This window comes from Felis catus, chromosome X (genome assembly GCF_018350175.1).
Source record: "Felis catus isolate Fca126 chromosome X, F.catus_Fca126_mat1.0, whole genome shotgun sequence".
In the NCBI taxonomy this organism is placed as follows: domain Eukaryota; kingdom Metazoa; phylum Chordata; class Mammalia; order Carnivora; family Felidae; genus Felis; species Felis catus.
This window is the reverse complement of record NC_058386.1, coordinates 58,994,831-59,014,678: the sequence shown is the minus strand read 5'-3', so window position 1 is coordinate 59,014,678 and position 19,848 is coordinate 58,994,831. Positions and strand designations below refer to the sequence as shown.

The 19,848-nt window shown below is 41.7% G+C and overlaps 1 protein-coding gene across 7 annotated transcripts in view; it reads left to right on the top strand.

Annotated features, from left to right (window-relative positions):
• The window catches only part of HDAC8 (histone deacetylase 8), a 223,913-nt gene that overhangs the window by 184,274 nt on the left and 19,791 nt on the right, over positions 1-19,848 (top strand). For all 7 annotated transcript variants that reach the window (XM_019823977.3, XM_019823976.3, XM_019823980.3 and 4 more), the window contains one exon: positions 9,837-9,942. In XM_019823977.3, the coding sequence (XP_019679536.1) occupies positions 9,837-9,942 (106 nt within the window). The remainder of the gene's footprint in view (positions 1-9,836; positions 9,943-19,848) is intronic.

The following is a 19,848-nucleotide window of genomic DNA, read 5'->3' as shown; positions in this document are numbered from 1 at the left end:
TTGGTTAAGTGTCTGACTTAGGCTCAGGGCGTGATCTCACAGTTCGTGAGTTCGAGCCCCATGTCCCTCTCTCTGCCCCTCCCCTGCCCACACTCTGTCTGTCTCTCTCTCTCTCTCTCTCTCTCTCTCTCTCTCTCCAAAATAAATAAACATTAAAAAAAATTTTAGGGGCGCCTGGATGGCTCAGTCAGTTGGGTGCCTGACTTCAGCTCAGGTCATGATCTCACAGTTCATCGGTTTGAGCCACGTGTCAGGCTCTGTGCTGAGAGCTCAGAGCCTGGAGCCTGCTTCAGATTCTGTGTCTCCCTCTCTCTGCCCCTCCCCTGCTTGTGTTCTGTCTTTCCAAAACAAATAAACATTGAAAAAAAAATTTTTTTAAGAAAAAAAAAATTTAAAGAACATACATCTTGATGGGTATTGAAGAAGGCATCTTTTGGGATGAGCACTGGGTGTTGTATGGAAACCAATTTGACAATAAATTTCATATATTGAAAATTTTTTTAAAAAAAGAAAATACATCTTAAAAAAAAGAAATCCAGTTTTGCTACTGCCCATTACATGCAGAACTCCTGTTTCTTTGTACAGCTGATAAATCACAATAATAATGATGATGATAATATCATCTAGCATTTAATAATATTTACTGAGCATTTACTATGCTCTAAGCACTGTTCTAAGTGCCTTACATGAATTAATGCATTTATTGTCACAACAACTCTATAAGGCACATTCTGTTATTATCCCCATTTTACAAATAAGAAAACCAAGACACAATAGTCACATAACTTGCCTAAGGTCATACAGCTAGTAAATTGTGGAACAAAGATTTAGGGCTCATCCCATAATACTCCAGAAATCTCTCTAAATATGCTGATTACTTCATGGTATAATGGAAATCCCACCGGGCTGAAAGTCCAAAGCTATGGGTTAAAGTTCAAATCTGTTACTCAGCACCTAATAGAACACACATGCACACACACACATACACAGGTAGTACACACACACAAATTACTGTGGATTGACCTCACTGAATACACAATATACTAAAGGGCCATATTTATGTATTCCTGAAGCCTCTAAGTTTAGTTAATGAAATAAGACTAGTTAATACTGGACATATTCTTTGCTTAAATATAATTGGTGTTCAAATAAGCTAACATTCCCCAGGTTACCTGATTATTTTGCTTAATAAACTTTTTTCTTTTTTTTTTTTTGAAAAAAAAATTTGTTTTTAAATTTTTTTTTCAACGTTTATTTTATTTTTGGGACAGAGAGAGACAGAGCATGAAGAGGGAAGGGGCAGAGAGAGAGGGAGACACAGAATCAGAAACAGGCTCCAGGCTCTGAGCCATCAGCCCAGAGCCTGACGCGGGGCTCGAACTCACAGACCGCGAGATCGTGACCTGGCTGAAGTCTGACGCTTAACCGACTGCGCCACCCAGGCGCCCCTGAAAAAAAAATTTTTTTAGCCTTTATTTATTTTTGAGACAGAGAAAGACAGAGCATGAACGGGGGAGGGTCAGAGAGAGGGAGACACAGAATCTGAAACAGGCTCCAGGCTCTGGACTGTCAGCACAGAGCCCGACGCGGGGCTCGAACCCACAGACCGCGAGATCACGACCTGAGCTGAAGTCGGATGCTTAACCGACTGAGCCACCCAGGAGCCCCAATAAACTTTTTTCTATACCAATAGTTAAAATGCCATTTAAACATCTGAATAATAAAACTATTTCCATGGACTCTTCATTCATTCAAACATTTCTTTGCAGTGTTATGTGAGTCTTACCATGAGAGTTCTTTTTTTTTTTTTTAAGTTTATTCATTTTTTGATAGAGTGAGACAGAGCGTGAGTTGGGGAGGGGCGGAGAGAGAGGGAGACACAGAATGCGAAGCAGGATTCAGGCTCTGAGCTGTCAGCAAAGAGCCCGACACGGGGCTCAAACTCAAGGACGGTGAGATCATGACCTGAGCTGAAGTCGGACGCCCAACCAACTGAGCCACCCAGGCGTCCCACCATGAGAGTTCTTAAATACTGACTGTGTTCAAGGGATAACATGAGTACCGCAGGTGGGATACAGATATAATCTAGATGGGATGCTTGGTTTCCATCCTCATGTCCACCTCCACATGTAACATCTTCTCTCCAATAGCCATATCCTCCTGACCTCTCAGTGATGCTCTGGACACTTCTAATTCTCCATTCCCCTGCCTGTAAGCAATTGCCTTTGATATGCTGCTTCCTGCCAGTTTGGTCCAACAACTGATGGGATTTTTATTTTTGTGTGTTTGTGTTGTAAAGCTATGGCAATAAAATTTACTCCTAATAATACCACCGCAATTTTATGTTCTTAAAATGTACCATAAATGATATATATAATAACTGAATTTCCTGTAAACAGAAATGTTTTGTTGTTTTTTCTCAGGAAAGGAGAGCTTTTTTGTTTCCATCATGGCGTGGCCAAGGTTCTTTGATGGAGTAATTGGTGATATAGGAAAGGCTGAGAAGCATCATACAAGACACTGGTGCTATGTCATTCTGGTTGTGACGAGTTTCGTTCACAGAGTAATTCAGGACAAGAAATGCTCTTCCTGGTTAGGGCCCACATCACAATCATGAGCTCAACCTCCCCAGGTGAAGGCAGAGTAAAGTCTCAAGGATCTGTAAGAGATTGGCACTAACCTTGGACTTACCCTGGTGGAATTGAGTCTAATTTTTAAGAAACACTTGAGTTAACAATAAAAAATTTGAGAGCTACTTGGAGTATTATGAAAAGAGGGCTGGCTAGAAGCAGTATCATTATATCCCCTACTGACTACGAGAGAAGAATACTAGTTTAGCCACAAGAGCATATTGCCAGCATGGCAAATATATTCTTTTAAGCATCTTCCTCATGCTGAATCTCATCCCTACATCTGTGAGATTTCACTTTACTGTTCTCTTTCTTCCTCTCTGGCTGCTCATTATGCCTATTCAATGGATCTTTTTACCCACTACCACCTTAGTCTTCAGCCATGACATTACTTCCATAGACTATCATCACATGTTCAGAAGCCTGTTAGACATAGTGACCCAGATTCTCTACTGTAATCTCAAACCCAACTAAACCCAAGTCCATCAGCTTCCCTTAGCCAGACTCGCTCTTCCTGCTAATTTACCCCAGCTCTGTCAGTGACATAGCAATTCTCCCCACTTAGCCAGAATCAAAACCTAGGGGTCAACTTTGACTTCTCCCTTCTCTCCTTTCCTCTGCAGCCAATCAATTACCAAAGTCCTGGTGAGTCTAGCTTTACAATGTATCTTTCCCATCTTCTCCATCTCCATAGCAATTGCCTTTGTTATCTCCCCCCTTGAACTATTGCAAAAGCCCCCACACTGGTCACCTAGCCTTTTTATGCTTGCTCCCAGGTTCCATAAGACACAGATCTAATCCTGAAGCTGCCCCAGTGCCTGTCACATCAAGTCCTGTCTCCTCAACCTGGGATTCAAGGCCTCCCATTCTCTCCCTTACCAACTTATCTAACTTATTGTACTTGCTGGTCTCAGATTTGTCCAGCATTCTCTTACCTCTACTACCTCCCACCCCGCCCCATTCCTGCTTGTTTACAATCACCCTGTCTTTCAAGATGCTAATTCTCTCTATTGGATGCAAATCTTAGAATTTGAAACACATTTTAGTTCCTTCATTTAACAAACATGAATTGAGCACCTATTATTTTCTAGGCCCTAAGCTAGGAGCTGTAGGTAATATAAATATGAATAAAACAGTATTCTTCCCTTTGTGGAACTCCGGAGTCAGAAAGACAAACATAACTAACTCTAAATCCCCATCAGGCTGTGTCTGACTCCCATCCTATAGACCCTTCCCCTCAGCCTTTAAATATACCTAAGACCCTCCCATCTTAAATCACCCACCTACCCGAACCCCACCCCTGGGTCAAACTCTTAAAAAGTATATTTGTACCATCATTCTCATCTGCACTTCCTCCCATCCGATTCTTCAGTCTACTCCAGTTAGGCCTTGTCCACACCCTTCACTGACTTGGCTATAGCAAATGTCTCCTTCCCGTGGACAAATCAGAAGACTGCCCTCCTTTTACCTAATCTCTCTGTAATATCTCAAGTTGTCACCAGAACTGTATGCACTCCCTCTGTCCACCTCTAAAGTATTGACTGTTCTCCATGACGCTTTCCTTCCCTCTCTTCCCTTCTTACTCTGTAGTAAGCCTCCCCTGCCAGCAAAGCAGTTCCTTGGCAATCCTCATCCAATTCTTTTATGTCACCGACAACTCCCAAATCTTACATCCTGTACTTTAGGCCCAACCCCTCTCCTAAATACCAGAGCACTACAGCATCAGGATCCTAACCCTCAAAATTCTTCCCACTCAACTCCCACCACACACACACACACACACACACAGACCTTACCATGAGCCCTTGTCCTCTGCCTGTATTCTTCATCTCCTTAATGCACCTCCCACATGGTCAGAAATCTTTGACTCTCTTTTCTTCCTTACTTCCCACATCCAATAAATTGTTTAGAACTATTGATGATGTCTTTTCAGCCTTTCAATCTCTCCATTCCTCCCACAGCTGTTATGATTCAGGCCCAGATACCACTCATCATGGTTCTACCGCCAGATTTCTCACTGGTCTCCCTACTTGCATTCCTCCCATCAAATGCTGTTCCATTCTCCATGCTGTAGCCAATGAGTCTTCTAAAGGACATAGCTTGGGAGTCTGTTAAGTGTCTGACTTTGGCTCCAGCCATTATCTCACAGTTCGTGAGTTTGAGCCCCACATTGGCTCTGCACTGACAACACAGAGCTTGCTTGGATCCTCTGTCTCCCTCTCTCTTTGCCCCTGCCCCACTTGCATGTTCTCTCTCTCTCTCTCTCTCTTTCTCAAAAATAAATAAATGTTAAAAAAAAGAAAAATAAAGGACACAGCTGACCTGTCCATTCCCTCATTTATAAGCTCCCCCAAGTTTTCATTTCCTTATCCCACAGTTACTTACCAACCTACTAGGTGCAAGCACTGTCTTGGGAACTGATAATACAGCAGAGAGCAAAACAATGTTCTGCCCTCATGAACCTTCTAGTCTGGAATAAGACCAAATGCCTGAATGTGGGGAGTGGGCAGCGCCTACTATAAAATTCATGCCTGCCTCTTCAGCCTCATGTCCTATTTCTCCTTATGCCCTACCCTTGAGCCATATCAAAGGAATTTCAATGTTTCTGAGGTAATTTAGAGGCTCCAGTAAGTAGTGCTGATCTCCAGAATGACCTGGGCTCAAATTTCAGCTCTACATGTGCTGTGTGACCTCTGTCAAGTTATCTATTCTACACTTCAAATCTTCACTTTTTTTAATGTTTATTTATTTTTGAGAGAGAGAACATGCAAGTGTGGGAGGGGCAGAGAGAGAGGGTGACAGAGGATCCAAAGCAGGCTCTGCGCTGATAGCAGAGAGCCTGATGTGGGGCTCAAACTCAACAACCATGAGATCACAACCTGAGGTAAAGTCGGATGTTCAACTGACTGAGCCACCCAAGTGCCCCCAAATCTTCATCTTAAAATGGAAATAATTAATAGTATCTCCATGTGGGTTGGTTGTGAGAACTAAGTCAATCCATAAAAAGTGCTGAGATACTTTAGATGCCTGACATATAATAAGCCTTTAATAAATGGTTTTATTACTTTTATCTTTAGTATTATTATTGCACCTCTCATCACACTATACTATAATAATTCTTCCTACTAAACATGTCTTACTGTCTTTGTAACCCATGAACTAACCTAGTTGGGCACATAGTAAGCACTTGATAAATATTGAGGGACAGATAAAAGAATTGGCTGCTCCAGTTTTGTGGCTTGGTTTCCTGTGAGCAAATTGGATTATGAAGGAATAAAACCAAATTTAAGACTTCTGATTATCTTCTTGACTGAATATCTAAGTGTATACTGTTCACATTGTATGAGCAAGAGCTGGAGAGAAATGATCAAGAAAGGTGCCTTGATCTGGGCTGACCTGAATGAGAACCGAGCAATTTTCATTTCTTTATTCATTGACTGTTGGGTCCAGAAGGGACCAAGTCCCCTAAAGTCACCATTACCTTCAGTTCCCATCCCTCAGCACCACTTCATACTTCCCATTTGTTTCCTTCCCACTACTATGTTCCCCTCAAAAATGTATAAACCAAAACCCAGAAATCAAAAGGAGTGCTGAGGGAAAAGGGAAAGGGGTGGAGAAGGGTTAGCACCTCCCTCCTTCCTTTGCTGAGATCAAAGCCAACGTTTTGACTGGAAGGCCAGCTGGCCTCTTTCATCCCCACTCCACCTGTCTGGGAATAGGATTGCTGCTTGCCCATTTCCTTTCCTCTTCAGGGTTAGAGGGCAGTTTCTGGGTGAGGCCCCGAGCTATTTCTAGTGCTGGCCAAATCCCTCCACCCCAATATCTCCTTTGCCTTATGTGATCAGATTTCCTTTCCACCTCTCCAGTAAGTAACAAGTGGCAGGAGCATAGGGCAGGAAACTGTGAGAGAAGTTAGTTTTTCCACAGGCCCTGCGCGGAGCTAATGGTTTAAGCAAGTGGAGAGGACATTGGGGCTGCTGGGTTTTGTCTAGCAGGAGGAACAATTCTTTCTACACAGCAGCCCCAAGTGTGTGGCCCAACATCCCCCAGGGTATGGGTGAGGCACCGTTTAGGCAAGGGCCTCTTGCCCCAGGAGAAGGGAATTCACATTTACTGAAGTCCTACTATGTTCTGGGCCCTATGCTAGGCCCTTTTGTTTATACTATCTCAGTGGTTTCTAATAATCCACCCAGGTCTGCATTTATTATCATCTTCTGGTAGCAATAACAAAAGAGAGATTAAGCAGCTTGCCTGAGGTACATGACTGAATCCTGATATAACATGCATCTCTGTTCGACTCTAAAACCAGTGCTCTTTCCACCTCACTATGCTTCCTCAAGAGTCCAGAAAAGCTGTTAATGCTATGAGTTGGCTCTTTGCATTATTCCACAGAATTAACTGAAAAACAAGCTAAATCTTTTGTGAATGAATTTCATTCAACATAACTTTAAAATAAAGGTTTAAGAAGAACCTTTGATGATTTGATCTCAGTTCGACAGTTCTGCAGAGTATGTGACAGGAGTTTCTGCCTTTGCAGAGTCTAGTAGAAAAAGTTAACAAGTGCCAAAATAAATGCATAACATAACACAGAAACAGAGAAATGCCATGAGAGAGCCAGAGAGGGGAATAGAGCAACACCTTTGCCTTAGATACAGCTGCTGCCTTCCCAATGCCTGTTACTTCCTTTGGCCCCAAATAGTGCCTCCCCAAGGCTGGGACCAGCCAGCTGCCATGTCAAACTGGATCATAAAACAGGGACATTCCTAAATCATCTCTGTCCCCTAGCCTAACAGATAAGCAGAACTTGGGAATAATATTTCATTGGCAAAGGTGGAGAGATGTCTGGGAACCCAGACTTGGTCGTTACCTATAGCAAGCTTGCTTCAGCAAAGAATAGGTTATTCATGGGTTAGTTAAAGCCAGGTGCTAATGCAGCCACATCAAGAGACACAATCCCAGTCAAACTGAGTTCTGTTACATTACAAGTAAGTTCTGGCACCAGCTGACCATGTTACAACTGTGTGCTCTTGGGCAAAGAGGGAACTGAAGCAGGAGAATATGGGTAACAATATAGTAGATATTCACAATGAGAACATGTTCCAAATAACCCTAAACCGGCATCTCTATCTTGCTGGCAGAGGATCAGCAGTGTTATCTTCTTAGATGGAGGCAGAACATTCTCTCCTCCTATACCTCCGTGAGGCACCCTGCCTCTGATTTGTTTAGCACTTTGATGCTAGGGGTTTCGGTCCTCTCCCAGAGTATCTACTTCATTGCAGCTGCCTTTCTTCTATTGCTCTCTCTAAACCCATTTTCCCATACCTGTGAAACGAGTGTACTACTTGACACCCTCTGGAGGAAAAGAGGTCGCCTAAGGAGAGGGCAACACCTGTTTGAAGCCTTCTCTTCCAGAGTCAAGCCCACAAGATCCTTGAGCTTGGACTGAGGGGCTATCATCAGCTAAAAATACAAACCTCTCCAGTTTTTTTTTTATCATAATGGTGGTTAGTTTCTAGATATATTTCCCAGGTAACCCCTCTTGTCTCTTCCATATATGGGTTTGATAAAGATGATCTCCACTCAAGGCTTCTCCTATCTCCAGAACACAGGGCTTCAGACATCAGACAGCAATGACTCCATCAGGAAAGAACAAGGCCCCTCTTTCCTTTCTATGTCAGTCCATTAAAAAAAAAAAAAGCATTATAATAAGCATTGGGGCAGTCTTGGGCATTTTTCTTTTAATTCAATGTATAAAGTTTTCCATCATGGATGTGCAAAAGCCATCTGCCAATTAAATTACTCCCATGGATTCCACAAAGAGGCTGTTAGAACCCTTAGAGATCATTCCACAACTTCTCCCATGGTGCCAGATATACATCCAGACTCTTAATAAGGATAATTTGATGGCAATGACAATAACCTTGGGTTCTCTGAATGACATCAAATTCATAACATATATCCAGATCCTTTTTTTCATGCCCTCTCTACCATTTTTTCCATGGAATTTGAATGTCCCTGTTTTACTTACCACCTAACAATATCACTATTGAAAGCACGTAATGTTAAGAACCATATGCTCTCTCTCCAGAAAGTATGCACAAATACTATTTCTGTTAAAAACTAAACAAAAACAGTAGTTTTGCATACTTCCCATTCAAAAACTTATCCCAATTGAATGATTCCCTTTGTCGTGGAGTGTTTTTCCCCAAGCGGGCCCTAATAGAGAAGCTGAATCAGATATTGTGACTTACCAAAGGTCACAAGGAATCATCTAGTGAGCTAGAAATAGAATCCAAAAACCTTTCTTTTGATTCCCTGAATTTAAAAACAAATAAACTCTACTATAGAGAAAGAAAAACTGGAGAAACTAGGCTTACTTGACATTCCTGGGTCAGGGAATTCAAGTCAACCAAAGTTAACAGACAGCTGCCATAGTCTGAAGATCAAAGAGGTGAATAAGACATAGGTTTTGCCTGCCTTCAAGGAACTGACAATCCAGTGCAGGGAGGTCAGGTCACTGCTGAAAAATCTCTATCTAATGTAGAATGGGTTTATGAATGCCTAGAGGATCCCAGAGGAGGTCTTGCCCATCTTCATAGTCTCAACAGCAGCCAGCGTAGTGACCCACATATAATATGTAGGCATGTAGTATTTGTTGAACGTGGGCCATAAGAAAGGTACCAAAAGAACACGCTGCAGGTTGGTGGAAATTAAGGGACAGCTTTGTGAAGGAGGTGACATTTGAGCTGTGCCTGAAAGCATAGGGAGGTTTTTCACAGGCAGCAGGAATTGAGGGAGGGCCTTTGCAGCCCTAACAAAGATCAATGGCAAAGATCCTAAGCAGGGGGGGGGGGGCTGCAGAACAAAGCATGATGTGATTTGGGAGAGCCCAGAGCAGGCCAGTGTGGCTAGAGAACAGGGGGCAGTGAGAGCTAAAGCTAGAGAGAGAAGCTGGGACCTGAGCAGAGAGAACCTTCAACAGCAAGCTAAATAATTTAGCAGTGAACTGTCACTGGAGGTTTTGAACAAGAGGAATGGTACCACCAGGACAAGGCTTCCTGCTGTATCATCTTGCCTGGCCCACCTGGGCCTCCTTTGCCTAATGGACAGTGGTGGCTTTCTTTTGATTGTTCTGTGTGTATGTGGTTTGGTTTTGAGGTTTTCTGTGGTTTAGTTTGTTTTTTGGCCTTTCCCTTTTCCTTACAGTTTTTCACAGCATATGGTCCTGATTATGTGTTGGAAATCACGCCAAGCTGCCGGCCAGACCGCAATGAGCCCCACCGAGTCCAGCAAATCCTCAACTACATCAAAGGTGAGCACCACCCCTCGAGTCCTGCCCTCCTCATTCCACCCAGCCTGTGGTGGCCCATCAGTGGGAGCTTCCCCAAATACCATTTGTCTTTTGGTGGCTAATCATTTCACTGACTTAGAAGGGAAACAACTTCTTGGCCTGATAGCTTGTACCTGGAATTCCACACTGGCCACTCTGATTGGGATTGTCATTTGGCCAGCTAATGTCACCTTCAGGGGGACAAAAGGTTTATCTTTAGGTACCTCCAGTGGAAAACTAGTTCTAAAGTATGCCCTGAAACCCTTTTCCTTTTAAAAGAGCAACAGTAAAATTCTCTTAAGATGAGGGAAGTTCAAGTCAACTCAGACTTGGGGTAGGGGGAGGAGGGGCTCAAAGACATCATATTCCAGTGTAGTTCCTTGATCCAAGATGGCCTTGAGAGACTATGGGGCCACAGTGGATAGTCGGGATTCTGGTGCCCTGAGGGTGCGCTCCCCAGTCTTACCCAAAGCACTGAAGATGGGGCTGCTTCCCTATCTTGCCCTTCCCTTAGGCTGGCCTACAATTATTCTGACTTCTGGACAGAGGGAAATGGCAGTCATCAGGTTGTTATACTCTTGATCACACTATCCACTAGCTGTTTGGGGATGCTGCCCTTAGCTTTCCAGTAGAGCCCCCCCCCCCAAACCCCAGGTGCTACTCCACAACTCAATTCACTTTATCTACAATATTGTAAAGTTGTTTTGGCACCCATTTTCCTGTTTAATTGAATTTGTATATATGTGTGCATATCTTTTGGATCCTAATTATTTGCAGAGTTAAAAGGCTAAGAGTATCATATTGACCATCTCAGAGAGTGAAGTCCCCATGTTTATTCATATAACGACCAAGACAGCAGCAGTCCTCCTACCTTTGACTCCCTCGTTGGAATAGAATCCAGCATGAAAGGGAGGCTGTTCTGTGCCACAGTTAGTCTGAGGGAACACATTATGTCCTAGGAGTCTTTGCTGAGGGTTATATTAAGGCCCCATCCTCTAGTAGAGCCCAGGCTGTGACAACAGCCAAGTCCTTAGGCAGGGACTCCACGTCCCAGGCTCCTTTGGCCAGATAAAATTTTCTAAGCTCACAAGTCATAAACTTCTAAGATAACACTCACAGCAATGCTTATTGCCTCTCTGGGGTGTCGAATAGCCCTCAGCCTTCTCTTGATCCTATAGTTTCAAGCCACCTCCCTCCAACCTCTCAGTAGGTACCGACCCCACAAGCCCTCACTTCCTAACCAAATCCTCCTCCCTTTGTACAATCTTTAAGGCTTTTAAACTCTTTCTATTCCTGGCCCTTGTCCAGTCCTTCTCACTATGCTGCAGTTTTCATTAACACTAGTGCTCCCACCCTAGTTTCCTGCTGCCCCTCACAGACCCAGGACAACTTTCCTGTTTCCTTTGGGTCTGATCCTGGACCAACTTCTCTTACCCCTCTTCCTTCAACCTTGCCATATTCCCCCCATCCGGGCTTTAAATCCTGGTAGAGCACAGACAAAGCAATAGAAACAGAGAAACTAAAGCCTCTGCAGCTTCTTGTTCACACCTACGTATGTGCAGATATCTGTATGCCCTCATGCTTTCCTACACACGTACCCAGGCACATATCTCCAGAGTGGTGACATCTTGCTATTGAAATGGAAATAACAAGCGAGAGAAGACATAAGGAAGGTAATTCAAAGGGAAGAGAACTAGGAAAGGTAAGAAACCCAAAAGAGCAATAAATTTTCAAAAGACTTGAGATAAAAGATTAGTTTGAGGGTTGGGGAAAAATAATAGAAAATCTTAGAGGACATGTAAGTTACATGTAAGTCAAGATTTTTAAAAGATCCTAACAGGTTAAAGCAATATTCTGATTATAGCACAATAAAATTAAACTGGGCAAAAATGTATGGACCAGGAATTAGGTCCTCAGAAGCATTGGACACATACAAGATGGGAAGATGTTGCTCAGCAGCATTTTGTCTGAAAGAGCTAGGGATTTTAGTCAACGCAGTTAGTGTGAGTCATCAGGACAAGGTGGCCTCCAGAGATGTTGATGCAATATCAACCTCACTTTAAAAGAGCTCCAGACAAATAGGAGCATGCTGCTGGTCAGTTGGTATGGGGAAAGGACTATAGACCAGGGTCCAAGAGGTCTGGTTAGAGGAGCTGAGGCTTTTGGAAAAAAGAAGACCCAGAGGGATGTGGTCTTTACCTCATATCTCTGAAAGGCTGTCACAGTGCAGAGGGCATAGGCAGAGGTGATGTAGTCACACAGCACAGAGCTAGGGCCCATGGGTAGATATTATAAAAAGGTAAATTCTTATTCAATAGAAGGAAGAATTTTCTAACATTTAGCGGTGTCCAAAGTGGAGCAGGCCATCCAAAAAGGAATGAGGTCTCTGTTGGCAGAGACATGCAAGTAGAGACTAGACAGTCACTTGGTTGTCATATAATACAAGGGCTCCTGCATTGATTATACTGGATTATTGTTAAGGTTTCTTCCATTCTTAAGATCCTAGGATGCTGTATGTTAAAAATGAGAAAATAGAAACACAACAAAAAGAATATGATGAGAGTGCAGGGGTTGGTAGATGAGTCATAGTTGTTGAGGGGGGAAGTAATACTGTGTACAGGAAAGAATTGATGAGAAGAAAATAAATTAAATGGCTGAGAGTGGGTGGGGAAGAGCCAGGGAGGGAGGACAGCAAGTAGAGTGGCTATAGAATACTAGGAATGCTCAGATTTTCCATTTAGCTATCTCTTTCATATTGACAAAATCTTGTGTTCTAGCCATGCAAATGAGCAGAGCACACAAGTCCAGGACCAAAAAGAAATTCAGCTAAACCTAGAAGAAATGAGGCTAGAAAGAAGTCTAAATGTTGCTAAAAATGGCCAGGCTAACCTGCTATACTGAGACCGTGCCCCTCCAGACGCATGCTGCCATCAGATAGTGAGTGTGTTGCCATGACAATGGTCAGTGTGGAAAAGCTGCTGAATTTTCTACATTCTGAAAGATTTTCCTGAACCTGCCTACATGACTGTCATTTGTTCTTGCATATAAAAACCTCATCAAGGCTGGCCATTCCTCACTGTGTCTCTTGCCCTCCTTCCCCCATATTAAAAACAAAGGAGCGGGGAAGCATGGATTGATTTGGGAAGATGGGATGGCAATGATGGAGTGGATGGATTAAGCTCCACTCTATGGGAGGGAGTTTAGCCAGCATGTCTCATTGAATTTGTCCAGCCTTTGAGCTTGGGGTTTTTTCTCTTTCTTACCACATCCCTTGGAAGCACAAAAGATGGGATATTTAGCCTACTGAAGATCAAACTTGGGAAGGCTCATCTTATAGAGATGTATTCTATATGCCACAAGTTGACTGGAGGGACAGGCAAATTTAGAATTCACCTTATCCCATCTTTACTGTCCATTAGTCTTTCCAAGAGGGAAAAAACAGACAAAAATAAAACCTTGGAGAGTCAATTCAAGCTGTTAGCTTCATACAGGAAAAAGCTATGTTTTGCTCTAACAAATTGCTCTTCTCATGCCAGTGAATCTCAAAGATATGTGTCAGTGTTCACAAGGAAGTGTGGATCGCTCAGCCTAGCTCATGCCCACTACTGTAAAATTATCCTCGCACCATCTTCATGTTCTCAAACTTCTTTGACTTTCCTCTGGTTGATGTACTCCAGAGGAATTGGCTCACAATGAACCTTATAGAGTTGGACTAGTGCTGATGTGATCAATCCCCATGGGTAGCTAGCTCCCCAAGCCCACCTGGCTCTACATGAGGAAACAAGGGTAGAGTTTTCTAGTCCCTGGTATGGATAACATTTGAATCAAGTAAAGGTCCCTAGGGAAACACAAGGTTCTTATTGCAGCCCAGACCCAACCTTCTGTGGAGGAGTACAGAGGAAGAGTGAGTTGCACATGTGTGAGTATGTGCTGGCATTGTAACTGGAGGTTATAACTCACTTGCTCTGAGTTCCCAGACTGTGCCCCAAGTTTTCCTGGAATAGAAAAGAAGACAAATAGGGCCAGGAGGTAAGGAGGAGGAGAAGGAGGGGGAAGACACAAGAAGAAAGAGAAGGCCTTGTGCACATCTGCCTTTTCTGACCCTTAATGAAGGAGGCTTAGTTAGCATCCTCTACAGTGCAGGGTTGGGAAGATGGATCAGCCAACTGATGTGGATGTAGGGGAGAGACAACATAGGTGAAATCAAAGAACAATAACTACTACTTATTTTACAGATGAGGAAACTAAGGCTCAGAGAGGATATGTAACTTGGCCAAGGTCACATTTGTTTGTTCATTCAGCAAGCAATTACTAAGCAAGTTCTATGTGCCACACACAGTGTGCTAATAGGTGGTAGACCAGTCTCTTTGAATTGGGGCTTTAGAGTCAGGCTTTTTGTCCTTTCCACTGCCCCTCATCTCTTTGCAGTGTTGCCCTGCTAAGTCTATTTGACATACCTCATTTTTCCATTCCTACTTTTTTAACCACACCTACCCCTGCTTTTTCCAATTACCCCTAGTAAACCCTTCCTACCCTTCACTGCATATCTGGCACCTTCCATGTGGCTGATCCAAAACACCTGAAATCTGATGTCCCCTTGGAAATCAGCCAAGGGCAACACTTGAAATTCTGGCCTCTGACACAGGCCTTTCAGCCTTCTCTAACCCCCTGTCCCTGCCATGCTCCCATCACCCTACCATACTATTATTGAATCTTTTTACTCCATTCTGAACTGAATAGAGAAGTAAAAGTGAAGGACAAAAGGTGGAAGAAGCCAACCCATCTAGCTCCTACTACCTGAAGTGTGTTGTGTTCACTAGCCTCACTCTGCTATTTACAGTTCCATGGCCCTAAGATGAGGCCCTTTGCACATCTACTGGTAATGTTCTCAGGAACACCATTGTACTGAGTGTAAGCAGCACCTCCTCTGGCAGTTTGAAGTCTGGGATTGACATTCTTCTAGGGACTAGCAATTGGGGCATCAGATCTGGATATGTCCAAGGCCTGCTGAAGCTCCAAGGAATTGCTGAAATGGTTCTCCTGCCTGGTGGGACTCTACACCATGGAAACTCAGCTTATTTCCACACCTTCTCTTGCTTCCTGAGAAGCCATAAGAATAAGCTGAAAGTCAGGGTTGGTCCCAAGACAGACTGACCATTTGCTTTCAGGCTTCTTAGAAGGATTTGGAGCAGGATTGTGGAGGATACCTTGAGCCAATTTGCATGACTTCAGGTGAGGGTTTCTGTGATGTCCATCCCTTATCTCTTCTTGTCATCCCCTGTCCCCTCTTTATTCCTCTCTAGCCCACTGTGGTTCTTCCCCATTGCCCAGGTTCTTGTCTTGTTGTACTAAAGAGTGATAGGTACTAAAGAGTGATAGAACTGGAAAGGTTTGTTGTTACTGTTGTTGTTAAACAGAAAGATAAGTTATAAAAATATCAGGGTACCAAGCTGGCTCAGTCAATAGAGCATGCAACTCTTAATCTCAGGTTTGTGAGTTCAAGCCCCATATTGGGTTTAGAGATTACTTTAAAAATAGATAATTATAAAAGTTTTTAAAAATATATCATGCTTAAAATGTTATAAATTCTAAAATAAAAATGGAGGCGGTAAGCCTCCTGTTTAAGTTATTGTAACCAAAGTTAACTTTGTATCTTTGTAACTTTGGTTACAGTAACTTAAACAGCTTTTAACAAACCATGAAAACCCTTGGCAGATTACTTATTAAGACTCAAAATACCTATATATACAGGAAGCAAGAACTACCATTATTGAAATTCAACTGTGTGACACCATGTGCTGGATTCTTTACATATATGATCTCATTTAATCTTCACAATTACCTCATGAGGTAGGAAACTTGTGTCCAAAGACACCATGTAACATGCCCATAGTCACATAACAAGTAAGTAGTGACCTCTGGAGTTGAATCCAGACCTAGTGCCATCTGCCTCTTAGCAGTATTGTTCAAGTCTACTCATCATACCCTGTCTGCTTTTTTCAGTTGACCCTAGTGAACCCTTTCCACCCTGCAATGTCTCCCAAAGTCAGGTTCTGAACCAGCTTAATTTTAAGAAGTATTATTGTGTCTCCACTTCAGAGCCAAACTAAATCAATCAATGGATATTTTTTGTAACCTCCCATGTTCTTAGTGCCATGAGAGGTATAAGAGAAGTTTAAAACATGGTCTCTACCTCTATTAAACAGCCAAGAACTCTAGAGAAGGAGACAAAACTAACACCTTTAGACAGATCAGGATATAATAAGGCTGATACTATGTAGAAGTGGGGGAGTAAGACCTAAGGGAGACTGCTTTCAAAAGGCTTAGAGGATTTTAATTGATAATGGGGAAGTGTTCATAAGTGAGGGAAACTTGAATAGGTGGGATCCAGGAGCAGATTGCAACTTCCCTTGAATTTCTGGCTGAGGAGTCCATACTGGATACAATAAAGTGGGAGCCATTCTAGGTTCCAGGATTAGGACATAACATGATGCAGTGATATTTGGATGAATCGTGATATTTGGATGAATCATTCTAAGAGTGAGCCTGCAAGAGAGTGGACCAGAACAGTGGTAGTAGGATATTCCCTATCCTATTCCTCCCATAATACCCAAGGGTTGTTTGGAAGAGAGTACCAACAACACTTAGAAATAGGTCATGTATAGGGGATCAAAAAGAGAGGAGGAAGTAAAAATGATTCTGAGGTTTCCATTTGGATATCAGCTTGGATGGGGAGCTGTTGGAGGAGGGGGGATAGTTTTACAGAAACATATACTTGATGTGTTCTGTTTTGATATTTTGAAGTTGAGGTATAATACAATGTCCCAAATATATCTACATGGAAGATTTGTTGCAGCCAACTAAAAAGAAATTTTTAAAGATAATTTGATGGCACAAGATTATTCTCAAAACAATATTAAGTGTAAAAAAAAACAGGATACAAAATGAGTTAATACCAAATAGTCTCAGTTTTGTAAATATACATAATGTATATGTGAGTGAGTATGTGGATATGCACAGAGAAACGTCAGAAGGAAATATAACAAAAATGCTAACAGTAGTTACTTTGGTTGGTAGGATTGGAATTGTGGGTATTTTTTACTTGTTCTTAATTCTTTTTCTGTATTTTTCAAAATTTCTACCATGAGCATGTGTTGCTTTTTTATTCAGAAAAGAATTAATACATGTTTGAATGTTTAAATAATAATAATAATAATAATAATAATAATAATAATGTTTTATCAGACCTTATATCCCAATTTTTGGTTTACAAAATCTGGTCACTGCACCTGCACATTGCTGGAAAGATAGGGACTAGAGAGTGAGCATTTTACATGGCTCAGGTACTATTTCCTTTCTTAGGCACCTCTAGTAATTCTAGGGTGCTTCCATCTGTCTGCTCAAGGAAGCAGATTTTCCCTTGACTCATGCTGTAAACCCTCTTCTGTCTAGTAGAAGGGTATAAAATCCAGATAGCTTCCTAGGACCATGTTCCTTTCCAAAATTCTCATTCACTCCAAAGCAGCTGTCTCAGTCTCAGTCTTTCTGACTTCTCTCTTCTGCTCCATTGATCTATGTGTTTATTCCTCCTCATAGTCTTGATTAGTATACTATATAATAAACCTTAAATCAGGGGTGCCTGTGTGGCTCAGTCGGTTAAGCATCTGACTTTGATTTCAGCTCAGGTCATGATTTCACAGTTCATGAGTTTGAGCCCCGCATCAGATTCTGCACTGACAGTGTGGAGCATGCTTGGGATTCCCTCTCTTTCTCTCTCTCTCTACTCCTCTCTCCTCCTCTCTCTTGCTTCTTTCTCAAAATAAATAAACTTTTAAAAAGTAAATAAATACACCTTAAATCAGGTAGAGTGATTCCTCTTTCTTCCTTTTCAAAATTGTTTTAGCTTATACTAGTTTCTTTGCTTTCTATATATGCTTTAGAATAATCTTGTCTATGTCTACAAAATATCTTGATGTGATTTTGTTAGGAATCATGTTGAACAAGTATATCAATTTGGGGAGAATTGACATCTTTATTGTATTGAGTTTTCCAATCCATAAACATGGTTTGTCTCCCCATTTATTTAGGTCTTTTTTTAATTCCTTCTTCAGCATTTTATAATTTTCAGCATACAGATTCTAAACAGGTTTTATACGTTAGTTTTTCTCTTTTTGAGTTATTGTATTTTGTAAAATTTTCTTAACATTTATTTATTTCTTGAGAGAGAGAGAGCATGAGCAGGGAGGGGCAGAGAGAGAGGGAGACACAGAATCTGAAGCAGGCTCAGGCTCTGAGCTGTCAGCAGAGCCTGATGCGGGGCTCGAACCCATGAACCACAAGATCATGACCTGAGCTGAAGTCGGATGCCCAACTGACTGAGCCACCCAGGTGCCCCTTGAATTATTGTATTTATTTTGTTTTCCATCTGTTAATAGTTACTATATAGAAATACAATTTTTGTATATTGCATTTATATCCTGTGACCTTGCTGAACTCATTTATTAGTTCTGTTTCTTAAGGATTCTTAGGATTTTCTACATAGATCACCACTCATCTACAAATAGAAACAGTTTTATTTCTTCATTTCTGATCTGTATGCTTTTTGTTGCCTTTTCTTGACTTATTGCACTGGCTTAGACTTCCAATATTATGTTAAATAAAAATGGTGAGAGCAGACACCCTTGCCTTTTTCCTGAACTTAAAGGAAAAATACTCATTCTTTCACCACTAAGAGTATGTTAGCTGTAGGTTTTCATAGATCTTTCTTATTAAGTTGAGGCAGTAACCCTTCATATTCCTGGTTTCATGAGAGTCTTTGCTATGAATGGGTGTTAAATGCAGCTTCTGCATCAGTTGATACAATACTGATATATATGTAATTTTTCTTCTTTAGCTTTTTAATATGGTAGATTACCCTGATTGATCTTCAAATTTTGTGGGGGTTTTTGTTCTGTTTTGTTTTTAAAGTATGGGGCACCTGAGTGGCTCAATCGGTTAAGCATCCAACTTTGGCTCAGGGCATGATCTCACAGTTTGTGAGTTCAAGCCCCATGTCGGGCTCTGTGCTGACAGCTCAGAGCCTGGAGCCTGCTTCGGTTTCTCTGTCTCCCTCTCACTCTCTGCCCCTCCCCCACTCACCCTTTGTCTCTGTCTCTCTCAAAAATAAATAAACATTAAAAATTTAAAAATAAATAAATAAAGTAGTCTTCATGCCCAACATGAGGCTTGAAATTGCAATCCCAAAATCGAGAGTCATGTGCTCTATTGACTGAGCCAGCCAGTCACCCCTGATCTTCAAATTTTGAACCAGATTGTATATCCAAAATAAACTCTACTTGATTGTGGTGTACAATTTTTATATGCATTGCTGAATTCTATTTGTTAATATTTTCTTGAAGATTTTGTTTCTATATTCATGAGAGATATTAGCCTATTGGTTTCTTTTTTTGTGTGCTGTCATCATCTGCTTTCAGTATCAGGCCAATAATGCCTTATGAGGTGAATTTGGGAATATTCCTTCCTCTTCCATTTTCTGCAAGAGATAGGGTAGAATTGGTATCAATTCTCCTTTTTAGTAGACTTCTCCAGTGAGATCATCTGGGCCTGGAGATTTCCTTTTCAGGAAGTTTTTCATTTCTACCTTGATACCATTGTGGTCAGAAAATATGTGCTATATAATTTCAATTTTTTTTCAACTTGTTGAGGTTTGTTTTATGGCCCAGTATATGATCCATTTTGGTATATGTTCTATAAGTGCTAGAAAAAATATGTATTCTGTTGCTGTTTGATGGAATGTTCTATCAATGTTGGTTAGATCCTATTGGCTGATAGCATTATTGAGTTTTTCTATATCCTTGGTCATTATCTGTCTTGTTCTATTATCAATTG